The following is a 20,164-nucleotide window of genomic DNA, read 5'->3' as shown; positions in this document are numbered from 1 at the left end:
CCTGAAATGAACATATATTAAAAAAAAAATATAAATCAAAACGACGTCGTTTTATCTTATTAAAAGCTGACTAACTTTTGTTAGAGTAATGTATATAATTTAGACACCTTTCAAAAAGTTCAGATAGTTTCTTAAAATTATAATTGAGTTGATGTCGTAATTGGTACTGAATATTTGTTCGGATCGTATTTAGCACGACTAAAATTGTTGAGGTAAACCGACTTTCCCCGTGAAAACATGTACTTACATCAACGCAAATTCAGAAAACCAGATAAAAAATGATTTGAACCTACAAAGCCAAGTCGTAGGAACAAGAAAAGAAAATGCATAGACAAAAAAAGGGTTAAGAGAAGGTAGAATGCAAACTAAACGTTCAAAACTAAAAGACAAGTAAAGAATTGCATGAGATATAAACTTGTTGTATGTGCTAATGAATTTGCCAACAACTATTGAGTTTAGAAACACCAATTTTATCATCCCAGTACACTCTGCTATGAACTTAAGAGACATGACTATAAAGAGTTAGAATGTTACAATTACATCTGGCAGACATGAACCCAAGGTGTCCTGTATAGTTGAATATGAACATTAATAGCTATCTATCTCTACGAAGACAATAACAAAAGCCAGACGAAAACTTCCATGAAACTACTCTACTCCCTCTGCAGTCTGCTCTATGCCGAAACTAAAAAAGTATAGTAGTTCCAAGTCCAATTGTCAACCCGGACTAATTGTTATTAACCGATCAAAATTAAACACTAACCAAAAATTAAACCAGTTTGAATTAAAGCGTATCATGATCTCGAAGTTTAATTTTTGGACAAAAAAAAAATCTCGAAGTTTAATATATGGAAGCCGTTGGGGGAGTATATATTTGTAATTGACAACGCAATATTTGAATTTAGGATGGGCCCTCATCCCCCTCTTTAGTCGTTGAATATTTTTGAAAAAAGGGAAAAAATACGTTGCTTATTTACAAAACTACCCTCAGTAGCTTAAATTATTACGTTAGAAAGCCCTAGCCAAAAAAATTCAAATTTGAACTCCGCCACGAAGATGCAATCTCAGCCGTCCGTTTCATCATCTGCCTCTTTTACATCACCCATCTCTCTCTCCATCGTCCTCCTCCTTTCCTGCTGAAATCATGCGAATCTAGAGAGAGAAAATCATATCGTGAGTGAGAGAGAGTGAGTGAGAGAGAGAGATAAATTATAACAGAACTCCATCAATAGCTGCTCAATTTTCATTAACACAGGCAAGTAAAGTTTCAATCTTTCAGCTTCATCTCTGCTTCCAAAGCCTCTAACTTTCATCAATCCTCATTGTAGGTTTCGTGAAATCACCTTAAGTAACGATGTTAAGGGACGCTAAGCTTTCCCGTAGAGACTCCGGCAAGCACGAGGAGATCGAGAACGTCCCCGAGAATCTCCAAGCTTCCTTCTTGTCTCAAGCCAGCAACGACTCCTCCTTCTCTCTACCACGAGCTCCTTTAAACACCATCCACGATCCGTTGAAGGAGTCCCGGAGTAGTAAGATGGATCGGACTCCGTCTAAGCCCAAACCCAAGAACCCAGATCCGGCATTGCCTTTACGGACGCCTGATAACAACAAGCACCGGTTTGGTTGGGGGGAGAAGCGTGGCTTTATGGCTAACACGACTCCTAAGACCGGTAGAGTTGTCGGGAGAGCTAACTCGGAGAGCGGTTCGGCTCAGAATACGCCTACTAAGAGCGTGTCTAAGCCTCCTCCGGGGTCTTGTTACAGAGGGAAGCTTGATGGGGCGGGGAGAGCTGGTGGGTATGCGTCGTTGTACAAAGGGTTGTCTAGCTCTGATAGGCAAGTTTCTGGTGTTGTTAATACCGTTGAAGTTCCTCACTTTGACCTTAAGGAGGATCCTTCTTTCTGGATGGATCACAATGTGCAGGTACCAATTCTTTTCTTTTGGGGTCCTTTACTGCCATGTATGCATCTTGGTTCATTAGCTGCGCCAAGTTGCTTCTTCTAACAAGATTGTTTTTGATGATGAGTTTATTGAATGTGTTGTAGATTCTTATCCGTGTGCGACCACTTAATAGCATGGAGAAGAGTATAAATGGGTACAATAGGTGCTTAAAGCAGGAAAGCTCTCAATGCGTAGCGTGGACTGGACAACCAGAAACACGGTTTTTGTTCGATCATGTGGCTTGTGAGACGATTGACCAGGTAAGACTCAAGTCGGAAGTAGAAAATTTTGGTTTCCTTTTCTTTGTTGAAATCATTCTTGATTTGTAGGAAAACCTTTTCCGGGTTGCTGGTCTGCCCATGGTGGAAAATTGCTTGTCTGGCTACAACAGCTGTATATTTGCGTATGGCCAGGTAAATACTTTATTCTATCATCCCAGAGATGACTTATGAGAATCCTTACAAGGTTTAAGTTCTTAGAATAGGACTGAGTGGATACAGTTTCCTTCTTTGTATTATTTTGCATTTCCTAACTTGTAATATGTTGTTGGGATTGTGTAGACAGGAAGTGGAAAGACATATACAATGCTCGGGGAAGTCGGTGATTTAGAATTTAAACCAAGTCCCAACAGAGGAATGATGCCACGGATTTTTGAATTTTTGTTTGCAAGAATACAAGCTGTAAGAATTTTATGAAATTGCTTTATCCATGTCTTATTAACTTTGCTAATCACATCTTACATTTTTGTTCTTGTTGGCAGGAGGAAGAGAGCAGAAGAGACGAGAGTCTTAAATACAATTGCAAATGCTCTTTTCTTGAGATTTACAATGAACAGATCACAGACCTTCTTGAACCGTCTTCAACAAATTTGCAGGTAATCTTAAATTATTTTTGGTGGCGAAAGTACACAGATATGCAAGGGTTAGTTTTCTAATGTGTTCTCACTTTTCTTAGCTTCGAGAGGACATTAAGAGCGGTGTCTATGTGGAAAATCTCACCGAGTTTGAAGTAGAGAGTGTTCAAGACATCTTAGGGCTTATCACACAGGCTAGTTTTGTTGTCTCCCATGCATTTTTGTTTTATGTTTATTGTTTCTAATTATCTTTGGTACAATAGGGTTCCTTGAATCGAAAAGTTGGAGCCACAAATATGAACAGAGAGAGCAGCAGATCACATAGTGTATTTACATGCGTGATCGAGAGCAGATGGGAAAAAGACTCAACAACTAATATGCGTTTTGCAAGACTGAACCTGGTTGATCTTGCTGGATCAGAGAGGTAACTGTGGGGTTTTTGCTTGGTATTTCATTAGAAACCTCTTCTTACATTCTACATTATGTAACAGGCAAAAAACTTCTGGCGCTGAGGGTGACCGCCTAAAAGAAGCTGCTAATATCAATAAATCATTGTCCACACTAGGGTAACCAAGGAACAGTTAAATACATTGCATACATCGTTTCATCAATTACTTGTTATGCTGAATCTTTCTATTTTGTTAAATCTTGATTGTAGTCATGTCATTATGGTTCTTGTGGATGTTGCAAATGGTAAACCGAGGCATATTCCATATCGTGATTCAAGGCTGACATTTCTTCTTCAGGTTAAATCTGAATTCATTGCCGTTCTTCGTTTAGGTTGCAATCTTTCCTTTCATGGCATTATAACTGTAGATATTTCATTTACAGGACTCACTGGGTGGCAATTCAAAAACGATGATCATTGCTAATGCTAGTCCTTCCGTCAGGTATCCTTTCAACACTAACGTGATTTAGTATTATATAAACTCGTACTGTCAGTAAAGAACTTCAACTTATTGCTTCTATGGATTATCACTGTGGCAGTTGTGCAGCAGAGACGCTAAACACGCTTAAATTTGCTCAGAGAGCAAAGCTAATCCAGAATAATGTAAGTTTGCACTGTTATCCATATTGATAAATGAATCATGAATAACTTTTGGATAAATATTATGTTTCAAATTCTTTAGGCTGTGGTCAACGAAGATTTCAATGGGGATGTCCTGGAATTACGCCGTCAAATCCGACTTCTAAAGGTGTGACATTTTGAACTATCACTAGGTGCTCTTTATCTGTAGCTGTAAATAAGCTGAGACAATTTGCTGTGTGTGTGTGGAACAGGAAGAGCTTTCCCTCCTCAAGCGCCAGAACATCTCGAGGGCATTGTCATTTGGAACAGCAACAGCCAACATTACAGAATTCCAAGTCGATTCTCCATCGAATGAATTGCAGAAGACAGGACATCAACAGGCTAGTAACTCACTTGTGTATGAAACTGGAGGCTGTGTAAGGATGTCTAGAAAGCAGGTATACCGACTTTCAGAAATTTTAATGATTCATATGCCTTTGCCTTGCGATTCTTCTAAACCTCTGTATATATCAGTTGAAATCTTTGGAGATAACACTTGCTGGCTCATTGAGAAGAGAACATGTGGCTGATGCTTCAATTAAGAATCTTGAAGCTGAGATTGAGCACTTAAACCGTTTGGTAATTCCTTTACCTACACTGCTCCATCCCCACTTATGTTTTAGAGTCTGAATCGGCTACAAGCCAATTTATCTTTTAGGTTCGGCAAAGAGAGGAAGATACTAGGAGCACAAAAATGATGCTCAGGTTTCGAGAAGACAAGATACAGAGGCTGGAATCACTACTTGGCAACCATATATCTGCAGATTCTTATTTGTTGGAAGAGAAGAATGTGCTGTCAGAAGAGATTCAGTTGCTTCAAGCTAAAATTGACAAAAATCCTGAATTGACTCGCTTTGCCCTGGAAAACATAAGGCTTCTGGACCAGCTTAGAAGGTGATATATGTTTAGGAAGTACCCAAACCTGAAATAAAAGAGAAAAATGTGTGTGTGTGTGTGTGTTTTCTTAAGCTTTGTTGTTATGGTACTCGCAGATTTCAAGAGTTCTATGAGGAAGGTGAGAGAGAAATTCTACAAGGAGAAGTCTCGAATCTGAGAAACCAGGTAACTCTAGTTAGCACCGTATCTATCCTGGTATGTAATCATTCTTCTTTTCGTTTGCAATGCAATACTTAGCCCTATCTATTGATGTTGCAGCTTGTCCAGTTTCTTGATGAAAACGCTGACCGGCAAAAACATCCTGTTGATGTAACAGAGCCACAGGTAACACCTACTTTCATCTTGAATCTTTACATATGTTTAATTAAGATCCAGAGTGAATATGCTTCATTGGTTGCGTGTCATTAGGCTTGTTGTACTTTCTATTTTATTCCAAAAGTATTTTGGCTTTTCTATGGCGCAGGATGCACTACGCATTAGCAAAGAAAATTATTCACTACAAGAGGAGGTTGATTCACTTTCTTGCTCAGAAGTCATTCTCCTGTTTTCTTTCTGTTCTACCAATTTAATCACAATTTTTCTATTCTTTTCCATCGCAGCTAAAAAAGACCTCTAACGAGCTTGACAAATGCCGAACTAACCTTGGTTCTTGCCTGGAAGAGAATGCAAAGCTTAGTAGGTTAGTAAGTCTGATTGACGATTCTTTTTTGTTTCCTTGCATATGGCCAAAGGACTTCTCATTTTAACCATATCCGTGATAAGTCTTCTCGCCCATCTTCTGCAGGGAAATCCATGATCTTCAGGCTATGGTCAGCGATATCAGAGCTTCCACACCTGATGAACATAGCGCGAGCAAACAAAAGGTCTGCACAATAAGCACAGTATGGTTTACTAATCTGCACAACCATCTGTGATGTTGTTACTTGACAGTTTCATATTGCCAAAAAATTGCAGGCCCTGCTGGAAACTCAAAATGTTGATCGGCCCGAAACACTTGCTGGTCAGCAGGTCAACCATGTCGAAGAAATCATCAAACTGCAACTTGATTTGGATGTACTGAAAATTATACTCGATGAGGAAAGAACACTACGTGTTGATACAGAGGCGCAAGCAGTTCGCTTGAAACTTAATATGGGAGAGTTGAAGGACCAACTACTTATGATAAGCAAGCAGCAAGAAAATGTAAACAGTGAGCTGCGCGAGACAAAGTCTGTAGTTGAAGCTCTCGAGTCGCAAAACAATACATTGATCCAAGAAGCTGTAGAGTTGAGGAGAACAAAGGAGAAGTATACTGAACTTTTACAAAAGCAAGAGCTTGACATCCCAGTAACGAAGTCCAAACAGTGCAGTGAGTTCAAAGATAATCCTGCAGAGGACAATGCAATTAATGCCAAGTTCAAGAAAATGCAAGCATCTCTTGAAAAAGCTAAGAGGTTGAACATGTTATTCAAGAATGATATAGCTTCTAAGGCATGTGGAGATGAAGAAACGGACGAAGTTCAAAGACAAGCCGAAGCTGAAACTGCTGAGGTGATTGTCTATTTGCAGAACGAGCTCGAAGTTCTTCAGAAGGAGGTTGATGATTTCCAATCAAAAGAAAACGTGACTGAACAGCAAGTAAAGCTTTTGGAAACTCAGATGGAGGAGCTGCAGGATAACTTGCGAGATATGACCATGGATAATGAGCAGTTGCAAGAAAATCTCAGAAGCAAAGAAATGGAGCTACAGATCATTTCAAACGAGATGGAACTTCTCACATCTGAGCTTGAAGAAATTCTGCTGAGTGGGAATGAAGGCCTTACAGATGCATGTTACCAGGCTGATTTAATTTCGGGTTCCTTTCCAGATAAAAGGATATGGATATCTGAACAGGTTGGGGAGCTAATAAGAACAATTTCTGAGAGGGAATCAATGATCGAAGATCTTGAAAGCTGTTTAGAGGATGCCAATAAAAAGCAGTGTGATATAGAGTCCATGTTGAAGTCTCTTAGAGGGGCAGCGTTAGTGATGAGTGAAGCGCACCAGAGAGAGTACGAGGAAAAGGAGACACATAATCTCCTCTTGAAGTCGCAGTTGTGCGAGAAAACAGAGGCCATATCAAGGCTTCTAGAGAAGATAAAGATGGCTGAAAGTTGGATTTATGAAGCATCACACTGTGCAACAGCTTCTCTAGTAATCGTCAACCGATATTCTGAGGTAATCGAGTCCCATACTTTTGAGTTGAAGCAAAAGGATGTCCAGCTTGAGGAATTTGCTGGAACCATTATTTCTCTGAAGAAACAAGTACAAGATTTGGAAGCAACCTGTGAAGAATTCAGAAGAAAGCTTCTGGACGAAGAAAAGAATGCTTCTGTTATGGAACGAAAGCTTGAGGAAATTGAGGAGACTAGCATTTCAGCCATGAAAGAGAAGCTTTCTGAGCTCAAGGGTGGCGTGTCTGGGCTAAGATCATGCATAAGCATGTGTCAAGAACATGAGAAATACACTCAGGCAGAGAATTCACTCGGGTCTCCAGCCCACTGTAGTGAAGGACAGGTGAGCTGCAATTTTTCATATTTTAACGAACATGGCTTATTATTATGTATTGTATTGTTCTTAGTCCTTTGCTCGAATTCTTTTTCATACAGGAAGTTGGGACGAATGTAGTTGTCTCGTCTTGCATTGAGAAGACTCCAAACAAGAATCATGTGGAGTCCATGAGAGTTAGCAGCCAGGTGTCTAGTGAGAGAAGTAAAGTGATTATACTGCTAAAGCAAGAAATGGAATCTGCTCTTGTAAGCTTGAAAGAGACTCAAATTGAGATGGCCAGGCTCCAGGAGGAGAAGGAAGAGCTAAAGGCGTCTGAGAAAAGAAGCTTAAGCAACTTACACGATCTTGCTGCACAGTTTTCCAACCTTGAGACTGTGATGAATAGCATGAAAGAACAATATGAGAACATAATGGAAGCCACAGATCATAAACTAAAGGTAAGTAACACACTCAGATGCTATGATTTTTCTCTTCTTTTTTTCTAACGTTCCCAAGCTATTTTACAGACTTTGGAGCATGAATTTGCTAAGATGAAGCTAGAGGCTGGCCAGGGACATGTAGAAAACTTATGTGTTCTTCAGAAATTCGAAGAGGCTCAGTGGACTATTAAAGAAGCAGATATCACGATCAATGAGCTCATAATAGCGAATGAAACGATGAAACTTGACCTGGAGAAACAGAAGAAAAGGGAAAGAAGCTTGGTTGGAGAGAGAAACGCCTTAGTTGACAAACTGCAGGAGCTGGAATCCATAAATGTCAAAGAAAATGAAAAGGTTGAGTACCTTGAGAAGCTATTCGAGTCAAGTTTGATGGGTGTAGGAGATCTTGTCGAAGAGCTGGAAACTGTTGTCAGAAAACTACAAGACGAATCATCTGAGGCCTTGACTGGCATGGCCAATGATTTATCTGACTTGAAGTCTTCGGTTTCAGAAACAAAGTCAGCTAGGTTGTTCCTCGAGGATATCTGGTCAGAAATAATCATGAAGGATTGTGCTCTCTCAGTTCTACATCTATGCCATATGGGGGTTTTGTTAGAAACAGTTACAGGGGTCAACGCCGAAAATGGTCTGCTTCAACGTGGGCTGTGTGAATCGAACTCTTCCATAGCCGGATTAAGAGATAACAATGTCAGGTTAAGAAGGGAGCTTGAGATGTTTACAACGCTCAAGGGTAAACTGCTAGCTGATATAAAGAATGGTTTTGAGAAAGTTTCAAGAAATGAAGAAGCAACTAATCTACTCACTACAAAATTAAGCAATTTTGAGCAGAAAATTTCAGGTTTACAGTACCAGGAGGAGCTGATGTTGCAAAGATCTGACAACATGGGGTCTCAGCTTGATATTTTGATGAAAGAAATAGATTTGAGCAATGAGAACCTTGCAGAAACTCTGTTGGAGCAAAAGCTGCATCTGAATCAGCAAAGTGATTTCTTTGACACTGAAGTTCAGCATTATCTGATGGATCTCTGCTCAAAGGATGTCGAGTCACTTGTTCTGGCGCTAAAAGTAAAAGAATGGTCTTCTTGTCTCACAGTTTTGGATAGAGAGCTTCTTGATCATCAGGCCATCGTTGAGGATCTTAAAGAGAAATTGTTTGTGTCTCAGGTGGAGAGTGAGCTCAAAGACCTCTGTCTGGTTGATAACAAATTGGAGACAGTTTCAGTGAAACAAAAGCTGACTGAAGCACAAAGAAAGATCAAGGCTCTCTCGTCAGATCTTAAACACAGTGTGCAAAAAACCGTCGAAATGGATGAAGTAAACAAGGGTTTTGGAGAAAGGGTCTTCTTCTTGGAGTCTCGCGTTTCTGACCTACAGGAAGATTTAGAGAGGAAAGCTTCTGAACTTTACAGTCTCCAACGTTCCCAGTCGATCACTGCAGGAGAATTGGATATCAAAGAAAGGGATGTACAAGTTTATGCTGATGCTGTCAGCGCGTTGAAGGATGAAAACAGCTCTCTCAAGCACACGTTTATACATTTTGGTGAAGAGCAGTCTAAAGCATTAAATGTCAACAGCTTAAGCATTGCCAAATGTTCTGAAGGTAGCAGAACACTGGAGAAACTAACCAGGGATGGTCTGGTAATCTCTGATCAGATGTTCGAAGTGATATGTGAAAACGCCAATAAGGCTTCGGAATTCGCAGATGCTGTTCAATCTTTGCAGACTGATGTAGAAGACTTGCTGTCTGAAAATCTGAATCTCCAGGATGAGCTTTTGCGAAAAGATGATGTTCTGAAGGGGTTGTCTTTTGACCTCAGCCTATTACAAGAATCTGCTTCCAGTTCCAGGGACAAGGAAGATGAAACAAAGGAAATCATGGTTCATGTTGAAGCTTTGGAAAAGACACTAGCTTCTAGAACCTCTGAACTAGAAGAGGCTGTTTCTTTCGCCCAAATGCTTGAAGTTCAGCTGCAAGGGAGCAAAGAAATTATCTGCAACCTTGAAAAGGATACTGAAAAGGCAATGCAGTGCCGAGAGCAGCTGGCAGCAGAAAATAAAGAAATTAGAGCAGAAGCTGAAGATCTCTTGGCAGAGAAAAGCTCTCTAGAGGAGGAGCTGATCCAGACAAAAAAGGTATCTGAGAGCATGGAGATGGAGCTCTTTAATCTAAGAAATGCTCTCAGACAACTGAATGATAAAGTTGAGTCTACCCAGAGCAAATTAGATGAGACCATCGATGAGAGGGATAATCTACAAGATGAGGTTTTGTATGTGACAGAAGAACTTGGGAAAATGAAAGCTGAGGCTAAAGAATTGGAAGTTAGAATCATAGAAGCTCAAGAGGTAGGCGGTAATCTTAACAAAACATGTACATTTCTCAACCCTTTTTGCATTGCTTACTAAAACTTGTTTCTCATCTTTTTACAGATTGCTGAGTCAAGAAAGATGTATGCCGATCAGAGAGAAGAAGAAGTGAAGCTACTAGAGGGATCAGTTGAGCAGCTTGAGTATACTATCGATGCACTTGAAAATAAGGTAAGGATTATTCATTTTTTACTATTGAACAGCTTAGTTTAGTCGCTGTGTTTACTTTTCTGATGGAGGCGTGTTTTCAATAGGTTAACGTTATCAAAGATGAAGCTGAAAGACAGCGTCTGCAAAGGGAAGAGCTGGAGACAGAGCTTCACACCATACGCCAGCAGATGGAAAGTGTTAGAAATGCTGATGAGGAAATGAAGAGGTTAGAAAAACATTAAGCAACATAAACTGGTATATGTTTAAAACAACTCATTTCTTTATTTTTTTGTGGTCAAAGAATTTTAGATGAAAAGCATATGGATCTTCAAGAAGCTCAGAAGCATATAGAAGCGCTTGAGAGAAAGACGGCTAATCAAATGACTGAGGTAACATTATTGTGCTATTTTAACAGTGGTGGATTCTTAAAGTCAAGTCACAAAATTACTGTTGATAATGTGTATGTTTACTCTACAACAGATTACTCAACTCAGCGCGCATATCTCAGAATTAAATATGCATGCAGAGGCTCAGGCTAGAGAATACATGCATAAGGTAAAGATAGTTCCTTATAGATTGCTCTTTTTTCAAAAGACTGGCGTTACTTAGACCGTTCTATTCAAAACAGGTTAAGGAACTGGAGGCAATGGCTGAGCAAGTAAAACCAGAAATTCATGTTTCTCATGCTGTGGACTCTTCATTGAGTAAAGGTTCAGGGAAGCCTCGGGGTTCTGGCTCTCCTTTTAGGTGCATAGGGTTGGGACTTGCCCAACAAATGAGGTCTGAGAAGGATGAGGAGCTTGCTGCTGCAAGGCAACGAGTTGAAGAGCTTGAAACTGTAGTTGCAACCAAGCAGAAAGAGGTAACTAGTTGAAAATGTGTTGTACTGATACATTTGGCATCCATATAGTATTTTTACCTCTTCTTTGTTGCTACCAGATTTTTTTATTGAACTCAAAACTCGCCAAGGTGGATAGCATGACCCATGATATTACTCGAGTTATGCTCGGACTCAAACAGAATTGTGCAGTAAGTAACCGTTTCTACTTGTTTCTTCTCTGGTCTTGTACCTGAACTATATTCAGTCAATGATCTCTATATCTTCTTCTCTGTTTCTCTTCTCAGTCATTATTGGATAGTCAGCAAGTATCAAAGATAGCAGAGATGCTTCAACGTTATAGTTCAGATTCACGGGAAACGGTATTTTCTTTGGAAGAATGATTAATAAGTTGTTCATACTATAATCAAAAACCTGTTGTCTGAGTCTTTCCGTATATAGGATTTTGAAGTCTCTCAGCTCAAGCGGCAACTCAGTGAATATAATGAGGAAAAGCAAGGGTAAGCAAGTGAATTACTCTGTCAAGTTTTAAAGAGAGGAAGATGGTTTTTGGCTCCTTCCAGATGTTTTATCTTTACAATGGCTTGATGCAGATGGCTAGAGGAGATTGAAGGAAAACAGACAGATTTAGTTACGGCACAGATAGAACTGGAGGAACATAGACAGCATGAGCAACTGCTCAAGAAAGAAAACGAATTCCTGAAGGTTAGAAAATTAAAAACATTGGCGCACTATTATACCGTTTTAGTAGCACAGAAAGTATCTAACTCTTCTGACTTTTCAACAGAAGGAGAATGTTAGTCATAAAAGAAAACTAATGGAACTTGAAGGAGAAGTGGAGAAGCTTTCATCCCAGCAAAAGCCCGAGTGGAGAACTCGTGATCATGCTAGAATCAAGGCAAGAAGAAATCTCTAACTCCCTCAGTACTTGTCTGTGTATTTTTTAGTCACTTTTCTTTTTTCTTGTACTCACTACCCTTTTATATATCTCATCATATGCAACAGGAAGAAAACAATGTGTTGAAACTTCAGCTTGATGAGCTCAATCTGAAGTTACGAAGAGCGGATGTGAATATTTCTCGTGCTAAAGAAGAGCTTGCTTGGTACCGAGCATCTACAGGAAAGAACCAACATTCAAACATTGAAAAGATGCATCATTTAAGTACCAAACTGAAGGAAAGCGAAGAGGAAAGAATGCAGCTGGGAAAGCAGCTATTATGTCTCTCCACCAGTATCTTAAAGGTAAGAGAACATCATGGTTTCTCAGTGTAATCAGTTTTCTAATTCCAGTTATCTGAAACTTGTTAACCTATAATGCCTTCTAAATATCATCTTTGTGTGGGTTTAAAAATTTCCTCAGGCAGCAGGTGTAACAGGAGAAGATATCACAGACATAAACCCTGAAGTTGCTGAAGAGGCACTTGAACAGATCAAGACGAAAGTTGGTTTACTTGAAAGTGAATTGGATCACTTTAGATTAAAGGTAAACATCTAGTTCGATTGAAGCTTCAATCCTGTAGCCTTTTGCAGATGTACTAATAAGAGAAGTTTGTTAAAAAATCTTGATGCAGGGAAAAACAAAGAGCAGAAGAAGTAGAAATCCTGAGAGGGCGATGCCTTCAATGCCTTCGCCTAGAAGAAGATCATGGAGTCAGAGTCCAAGAAAGATGTCTCAGGTCCCTTTTTTCACTTCTTTAGACAGGTGATAGGAGGAAATGTTTGTATGAGTAAAACTAGTCTGTATAAGATTCATGAATGTTAAAATGTAATTTGTAAAGCATACTGAGACATTATTTCTCTCATCCCAAACACAATGCATTAACCTCCTAATGATATGATAACGGTGAACCATTTATGCATGGATTAGTGTACCCAAAACCAATTAAATACCATATAATATAATACAATATTTAAAAACGAATAACATAGGGAAAGACTTCGATTGTAAGGATGGTCAAAAGAGAAATCCATATTTATCTTTCTGTTTGAAACTTGAATGAATCAAAATTTGACAGTATTTATATATCTTTTATAGAATTAGATATCTTAAAAATAATTCAAAATCATCATGTATACACTGTAGACCAAACCTAGTTGGTATAAATTTGAAATATATATAACTGATCAACTCTCTGAGCATTTCTATATTTCTGCAAATTTACATTATATCACTATATGATGACAATACTTCATTATTCTACCATATTGTATTGTCAAAATGCACAAATTTTGGTTAAAATGCACAAATCCAATGATTTTATAACCAAGCTCTTAATATATTTAGATGGAACTGCTGATAAAATAGAAAAGCTAACGGAGTAAGAGGATGTCACCTAAAGTCAAGTATCAAACATTGATACAAAACCTATATAGAAAACATCCTAGAGATGATGGCGGAGAATCATCTTCAAGAAAAAAATACAATGTTGATTGAGATTGTGACTAGGGACTGTTATGACTAGTGTTAACTCAATAGACTCACTATAGATTACTAGTTAACAAAACAAGCGTGATTGGCAACTCAGAATAGAAGAAACAAATGAAAAATGGTGAAATACAAAACAAATGAAAATAAAAAAAAAAGGGAAAAAGAAAGTAGTGTAAATTTTATTACTCTAACAAAACTTGAATTTTTTTTAACTATTTTTCCATTGTTTCAGTGGTAAAGAGATTAAATATCAAACTGATATTTCATTTGATAGACAAATTTTGGGAAAACTTAGAAAAATTTTAAATTTAGAATTAATTATTACTTTAAAATCAGATTCAACATGAACATATGCTTTTTTTTTTTTACACAGAGTACATATGTTTTATAGGATGTAATGTTGATTCAAAGTACTATGATGACTTACACTCAGGTGCAACTGCTAAAGAAGTTAAAAAATTGATGGAAGAGGTCGATGTCACCGAGAGTCAAATAGCAAATATGATTCAAAACCAGAAGAAGAGACATCCTAGAGATGATGGAGGAGAATCTTCTTCAGAAAAAAAAACAGTGCCGATTTTGATAGTCACTAATCGGGGTTGCTACTACATAATTATTCAATTTTTTTTAATTTTTACTTCTGATGTCTACAATATAAGAAAATAGTGATACTTACATTTTCGTAGACAAAATCTTTTTCCAATAATTGGTCAGTCCTAGTATCCATAAAATCCATAACCTGGAATCTAAACCAAACCGGAATAAAAAAACTTCATTCATATCCGATCTGAAATATTAAAAAAAAAATGAATCTTACATGGTTTATAAAACATATCCGAACTCGAAGTGTTTTTAGCCGAACTAGACACATAACTCAAAAAAGTCAAAAAATCTAAAAAAATATTTGAATGCCCAAATTAATATGTAACATAAATATATACTTCAAATATCCAGTATCATATTTATTTTGATATGATATCTAATAAAAATTATTTGAAAATTAAATAAGTATATTAAATATCCAATTTTATATATTAAAACAGAAGTCACAACCTTGATTCATGTGTGATTTTTTGAAAATTGGACCTAATAGACCTATTTCTAAAAATTCATGTTACACTTAATCTCTAATCTTATCATTTAAATTTTGAGTCTACTAGAAATTTTATTGGGTTATCAATAATTGGATTGAAACAACAGATGATCCATTGAATTTATAGATAATATAAATTAAATATATATAATTTAAAGTTGTAATAATATACCTCTTTATGTTAATTATTTAAATATTTGTCGATGTTAACCTTTAAAATTATAAAGATTTTTCTTAAATAACAAAAATCATATTATCTAACAATGATTAATCTTTACTACCTTAAACCAATGAAAAACATTTTAAATAATATAGTTTATTTTAAAAATTAACAAAATCTAAATGTTTAATTATTTACTCGATAATATAAATCTATGAAGCGAAAAATTGAATTTTTTAAAAACTTTCTAAATTTGTGAAATGTTACAATATCTTTGAATATGACAATAAAACAATATTTTACTAATCATTATATATATATAGTTACGATTTTAATAATGAAATAATAATTCAAAATATATATATATATATATATATATAGAAGAAGATACAAATACAAGTGAAATTTGAAACAATCTATTCAATGAAAAAATATACTGTAAACTTATTATGTTTTAAAAATTGATAGACACATTTATATTATAATATATACCAATTTATAATTGAAAATAAAATGTTTATATAAAAATAAATAAAAACAAAAATCTGTGCGGTTGCGCGGGTCGAGATCTAGTAAGTATTATTACTTATGTTTTTCTTTTAAATTCTAGATTTTACTTCGGGTATATCTGAATCGAACCGATATAATCCAAATCGAAACAACCTATAGTTACTTTATAGATTTTTAGATGTGATACAAATTAAAACCAAAACATATGTTTTATATTGAAACTGATCCATACTTATAAAATTTTACTAGAATGTGACTTAAGATGTGATACAAAATAAAATTGAAATCTGAAATATCCAATCTAACTTTGGCGGGTACCCAAAGGTTCAAACCTGTTCAAGAGTATTGGGTGGAATATTTCGAATCTCAACGAATTTAAGATTTTATCAAAATCTCTTAGGTCCAAATAGATTTTTTTGTTTTTTTGTTTTTTGGTAACTTAGGTCCAAATAAAATTCTTTAGTTCCCTTCTCTCTTTTTCTTCACATTTTTTGTGTTGGCAAAGAAGTATTGAGCTCTATCTGCATAAGGGTCTTGTCTTGACTGTACAGCTTCCCGTGAGTGTTTTCTTTGAACTTAACTTTACGAGTAGTTGAATCACACGTTGTATTTTCTAAAGATAATAAAATTGATCGTAACCTTATTGCAAATCTCATGATTATAGATCTGTGGTCCACTCTTCTTGCGGTAGATATGACTTCACGAGAAGTTATTCACGAACAATTTTTCATAAAAGAAATCTCTTTACTTGTACGGTACTTATCTTTTATGAGTGATGAAAAACTTCTAGAAGATCAAAAAAATCCAAACCATCCCCAAATAGTCATTAACCATGATTATATCGTGACTAGTCTTTAATTACGAGAAAGCGAAGGATCAAAAACGACGCCGTTATGAAACCGAAGCGAATTCCCCAAAACACCCCTCTCATTGGTTTTTTCAGTTCCACCTCAAGAATCGTTTTCCCTTACATCAGCCGCTTCCTTTCTACTTTTCTCGTTAACCGCAAACAAAAATGGTTTCAGAGTCGGACCTCGTGACTCGACTCCGAGAGATTCTCAGTAGCTCCGACCTCGAGACCACGACTCCGGCGACCGTCCGTCGTCAACTGGAGGCGGATTTCGGCGTCGAATTGACGGAGAAGAAGGCGTTCATCAGAGATCAAATCGATGCTTTCCTCGAGAGCAATGGCGGAGTTGAAGAAAACCCAGTTAGCCCGAAGGCTGAAGAAGATGCCGAGGAAGAAGACGACGGCGATGAAGAGAAGGAAGAAAGGTAATCTCTGAGTTCTTGTATGAATGAATCAAAATGTTTTTTTTTTCTGAGAGATTCTTAATTAAATGATCTATTTGTCGAATAGAATTGAGTTCAAAGGGATTAAGGAAAAGAGATTAACTTTGTTGTGTTAATAATAGGCCAGTAAAGGCAAAGAAACGAGGAGGTGGTGGGTTTGCCAAAGTATGTCAGCTTTCTCCTCAGCTTGAGAAGTTTATTGGATCCTCTCAGTTGGCTCGAACTGAGGTTTATTCTCATCTTCTTGTGGAATTATTTAGATATGTCTTGTGGGACAAAGTTTTATTCTTTTTTTTTTTTGCGTGTATGTGTTATTAGGTTGTGAAAAAAATGTGGGTTTATATTAAAGAGAAAGACTTGCAAGACCCTAAGGATAGAAGGAAGATACTGTGTGACGAGTCTCTGCATTCTTTGTTCCATGTTAAGGCTATTAACATGTTTCAGATGAACAAGGCATTAGCCAAGCATATTTGGCCCTTAGGTGATGGAGGAGATGGTACTTTCCTTTTCATTAATACTCTACACATTCATTCTTTTTAGGATTTTAAGTAAACTCGGGCTAGTGTAGTGTTTGTGATGATCATAGAGCTCTGTTTTAGACTGTCTTCCTGACTTCTTTATGGACTCAATGCTTCTGGTACACTCACATCAGAGTGTATGATATCCATATTCCTCCTCTTGAGTCAGCCATTGGTATTATAATTCTTGATAAGATCATGTGTCCGAAACCTAATACTCGAATGTATAAATTAATCAATCATGGTTAATTGTGGGGAAATCTATGAGTCAACCGTTCGATTTAATACATTGGTTTTGTATGTTAAGGGAACTATTTGTATTATCCACCGGGAGACTAAGTTACAGTGAAACGCTTATCTTTCTCAGGGTGTGTAACCAGTGTGAAAGAAGAAGAAGATGAAGGTGATGCATCAGGGGAAAGAGACGAGAAGGGGGAAAAAGCCGAAGAAAGGGAAGAGGATAATGAAGAAGAAAGTGAAGAAGAAGTCAGGAATTTGCGTAAACGCAAGAGAAAGAAGTTAGTTTTCTGTTTCCCCCCGTCACTTCTTGTATTGTCCATCTACTTAATCGCCACCTTGATGCCCATAAACTAAGTTTACTCTATTAAATAGGCCAGCCAAGTCTGAGGAGAAACCCAAGAGGAAAGGAGGAGGTGGGTTTGCTAAAGTTTGCAGCCTCTCGCCAGAGCTTCAGGCTTTCACTGGGATGACGAAATTAGCCAGGACAGAGGTACATGTCTCACTCGAGTGAATCGGCTTCTACTTCGTCCCTTGACATTGTGTCTGGTGAATGGTTGTTTCAGGTTGTGAAAATGCTTTGGAAGTACATAAAAGAGAACAATCTGCAAGATCCCAAGGATGGACGCACAATTATCTGTGATGAATCATTGAGATCTCTGTTCCCTCTCGAGTCCATCAATATGTTTCAAATGAATAAACATCTAAGCAAGCACATATGGCCTTTAGAGGATAATGCAGGTACTTTGATCACTGATAACTTCTTGAATATCTTTTTAACTGTATCCTAATCTGTTGCTTCGTCTCTGGTCTAGGAGAATCAGGTGGCTCTAGCTCTCCAAAAAATGGAAAGCTAAAAATGGAAACAGAGGACGGAGGTAAGAAAACTAAATGAATTTCAATTTGTCCCTTTTGTACATCAAGGTTTAAACAGAGTATGTACATTCGCTTAGACACAGAGAGTGATGAACTAAACGAGAATGATGAAAAGCCAAAGAAGGAAGGTTGTGGTCTTCTTGCTCCCCTTCCACTCTCAGATGCTCTTATCAAGTTCTTGGGTGATGGAGAAAGCTCGTTTTCGAGGGCAGATGTGGTAAAGAGATTGTGGGAGTACATAGAACAGAATGATCTTCAGGTTTGCTATTTCCTCTCTGAACTGGTTGTTATTTTACTTACTGCTTCCTTCACAATTTTTTATTTCATGAACTTAGGATCCTTCTGACAAGAAGAGAATCATATGCGATGAGAAGCTGAAAGAACTCTTTGAAGTTGATTCGTTCGAAGACATATCAGTCTCAAAACTCCTGACCAGCCACTACATCAAGATCGAACAATGACTTTGAAGCCTCTTTCAAAAGCGGATGGTTTCCTGTGGAAGCTTTTATTCGGAACAGTAGAGGTCGGTTCAGGACTTTAAATACCGCAAAGCCATAGTCAAAAGACTAAAAAGGTATTGCATTTTGAGACTTGGAAGCATGTGTTTTCTGAATTTGCTTGCAAGTGCATCCTTTTGAAGTGATCTCAAGATGTTGTCTTTTTGGTATATAGTGACAAAACTAGAACCGATATGTTTTGAGACCAAACTAATTGTTTTAATCATTTCCTTTTTAATCATTGTAGACAATAAAAGTACCAAAAACTGGAATCACATCACTTTTGTCTTAATGATACAAAGCATTATTATCGTTGTTGTAGCCGTTTCTGCATTTTCTTAGTGCATTTTGTTTTGCTTGCATCTGTTCACAAGGATTTGTCCTTTGAAGCTGATATAAAATATGCTTAGCGTTTGGTTAAGATCCATTATATAGCGGTTCATAGAGTTCTTGTTTAAGATCAATTATATAGTAAAAGTGTTCTATGTAAGGTAAGGATTAGTTTTCATCAAATCTTTCAAAGAATTAACGATGACATATTATATATGAATCTATAAACAAGAAATCATAATGGCTTTCTTCTATAATATTCTGCAGCGCAAAGACTAGCTGATCTATAACTTACTCATTCACTAAAGAGTCTTAAAACATAATTACACCAAATGGTCCGTCCACAAGAATGTTTTTTTTTTACCAATCCACAAGAATGTTGTTCGCGAGTTTAGTAGCTTTTGTACAATATATTTAACTCATTGAATACATATATATCTTCATTTTGTCAAAAATGGTAAACTATTTATGATTCGATTCGTTTTTTCAAAGGGTTGAGATTTGATTAGGTAAAAAAAGGAAATAATATATTTTTTTTAACACTAAAGATTTTATTAACATAAAAACCAAAGTACAGAACCTGATACAAGGACGAGATACAAAGCCGGCGAGCTTGAAAGCTCCCAGAAAGTAGCCAGCGGATAACAACCAATCCCTGGAAGCAAAACCAGCGGATAACAGATAAATCACCGGAGACAAAATAGAACATCACTAGAAAAGCAAACATACAGACACAAATCCAAGTAGTTCTAACAACAAAACACCCAAGATAGTGAAAGGATGAGATAAGGAGGCGAAGAGAGAAGCGTAACAACCAAAGTCGAACTTTATTAGGGCTGAAGCTCAAGATGGAACTCATTATATTGCTCCTAAGGAAGAGCCACGAGTCTAAAGAACTTGAAGCGAGCCCGGGTAGACGAGGAGAGACACTGATTTTACCAATCGACTACCCATGACTTGTTAAAAGAGAGACGAAGCTCCAACTCCTTGGAAAGAAACCAGCTATCTCTGAAGAAAGAGACTAGCCACAGAGTAAAGGCAACTGATCGTTGCAATCACATCCAAAGAGAAGCACTCCTCCATAACCCACACCTTCACCACTTGAAGCAATCAATTAAAACCACATGCAGTGAGGAGAAG

General features: G+C 37.2%; 2 protein-coding genes across 2 annotated transcripts; both read left to right on the top strand.

Moving 5' to 3' along the window:
• Positions 1-1,032: 1,032 nt before the first annotated feature.
• On the top strand, positions 1,033-12,941 carry LOC106451909 (kinesin-like protein KIN-12D). Its single transcript, XM_013893892.2, has 37 exons — positions 1,033-1,255; positions 1,329-1,924; positions 2,047-2,202; positions 2,272-2,355; positions 2,503-2,622; positions 2,703-2,816; positions 2,897-2,989; positions 3,059-3,219; positions 3,287-3,361; positions 3,454-3,541; positions 3,627-3,685; positions 3,783-3,846; positions 3,926-3,991; positions 4,077-4,262; positions 4,339-4,443; positions 4,523-4,758; positions 4,857-4,926; positions 5,020-5,085; positions 5,225-5,269; positions 5,361-5,440; positions 5,546-5,624; positions 5,716-7,296; positions 7,389-7,727; positions 7,797-10,073; positions 10,158-10,265; positions 10,349-10,470; positions 10,546-10,633; positions 10,725-10,799; positions 10,873-11,106; positions 11,184-11,273; positions 11,370-11,444; positions 11,524-11,582; positions 11,676-11,787; positions 11,870-11,980; positions 12,088-12,324; positions 12,443-12,565; positions 12,654-12,941. Exons 2-37 carry the CDS (start codon positions 1,355-1,357, stop codon positions 12,786-12,788), a joined length of 8,283 nt encoding a protein of 2,760 aa, XP_013749346.2. The 5' UTR covers positions 1,033-1,255; positions 1,329-1,354; the 3' UTR covers positions 12,789-12,941.
• A 3,267-nt stretch (positions 12,942-16,208) lies between these two features.
• Positions 16,209-19,006, top strand: LOC106451908 (zinc finger CCCH domain-containing protein 19). Its single transcript, XM_048779615.1, has 9 exons — positions 16,209-16,548; positions 16,689-16,794; positions 16,885-17,062; positions 17,452-17,602; positions 17,697-17,814; positions 17,888-18,062; positions 18,137-18,199; positions 18,275-18,456; positions 18,533-19,006. The coding sequence occupies exons 1-9, from the start codon at positions 16,289-16,291 to the stop codon at positions 18,656-18,658; spliced, it is 1,359 nt and encodes a 452-aa protein (XP_048635572.1). The 5' UTR covers positions 16,209-16,288; the 3' UTR covers positions 18,659-19,006.
• The last annotated feature ends 1,158 nt before the right edge of the window (positions 19,007-20,164 follow it).

The sequence above is a fragment of the Brassica napus genome, chromosome A5 (assembly GCF_020379485.1).
Source record: "Brassica napus cultivar Da-Ae chromosome A5, Da-Ae, whole genome shotgun sequence".
Lineage (NCBI taxonomy): Eukaryota > Viridiplantae > Streptophyta > Magnoliopsida > Brassicales > Brassicaceae > Brassica > Brassica napus.
The sequence above is the reverse complement of the archived record's forward strand: the minus strand, read 5'-3'. Positions and strand labels throughout refer to the sequence as shown.

Coding starts and splice junctions, on each gene's coding strand:
- LOC106451909 (XM_013893892.2), top strand. CDS start 1,355: ATGTTAAGGGACGCTAAGCTTTCCCGTAGAGACTCCGGCAAGCACGAG. Junction 3,220..3,286: donor GATCTTGCTGGATCAGAGAG/GTAACTGTGGGG, acceptor ATTATGTAACAG/GCAAAAAACTTCTGGCGCTG. Junction 11,445..11,523: donor GTTCAGATTCACGGGAAACG/GTATTTTCTTTG, acceptor TTCCGTATATAG/GATTTTGAAGTCTCTCAGCT.
- LOC106451908 (XM_048779615.1), top strand. CDS start 16,289: ATGGTTTCAGAGTCGGACCTCGTGACTCGACTCCGAGAGATTCTCAGT. Junction 17,815..17,887: donor CGAAATTAGCCAGGACAGAG/GTACATGTCTCA, acceptor TGGTTGTTTCAG/GTTGTGAAAATGCTTTGGAA. Junction 18,457..18,532: donor TAGAACAGAATGATCTTCAG/GTTTGCTATTTC, acceptor TCATGAACTTAG/GATCCTTCTGACAAGAAGAG.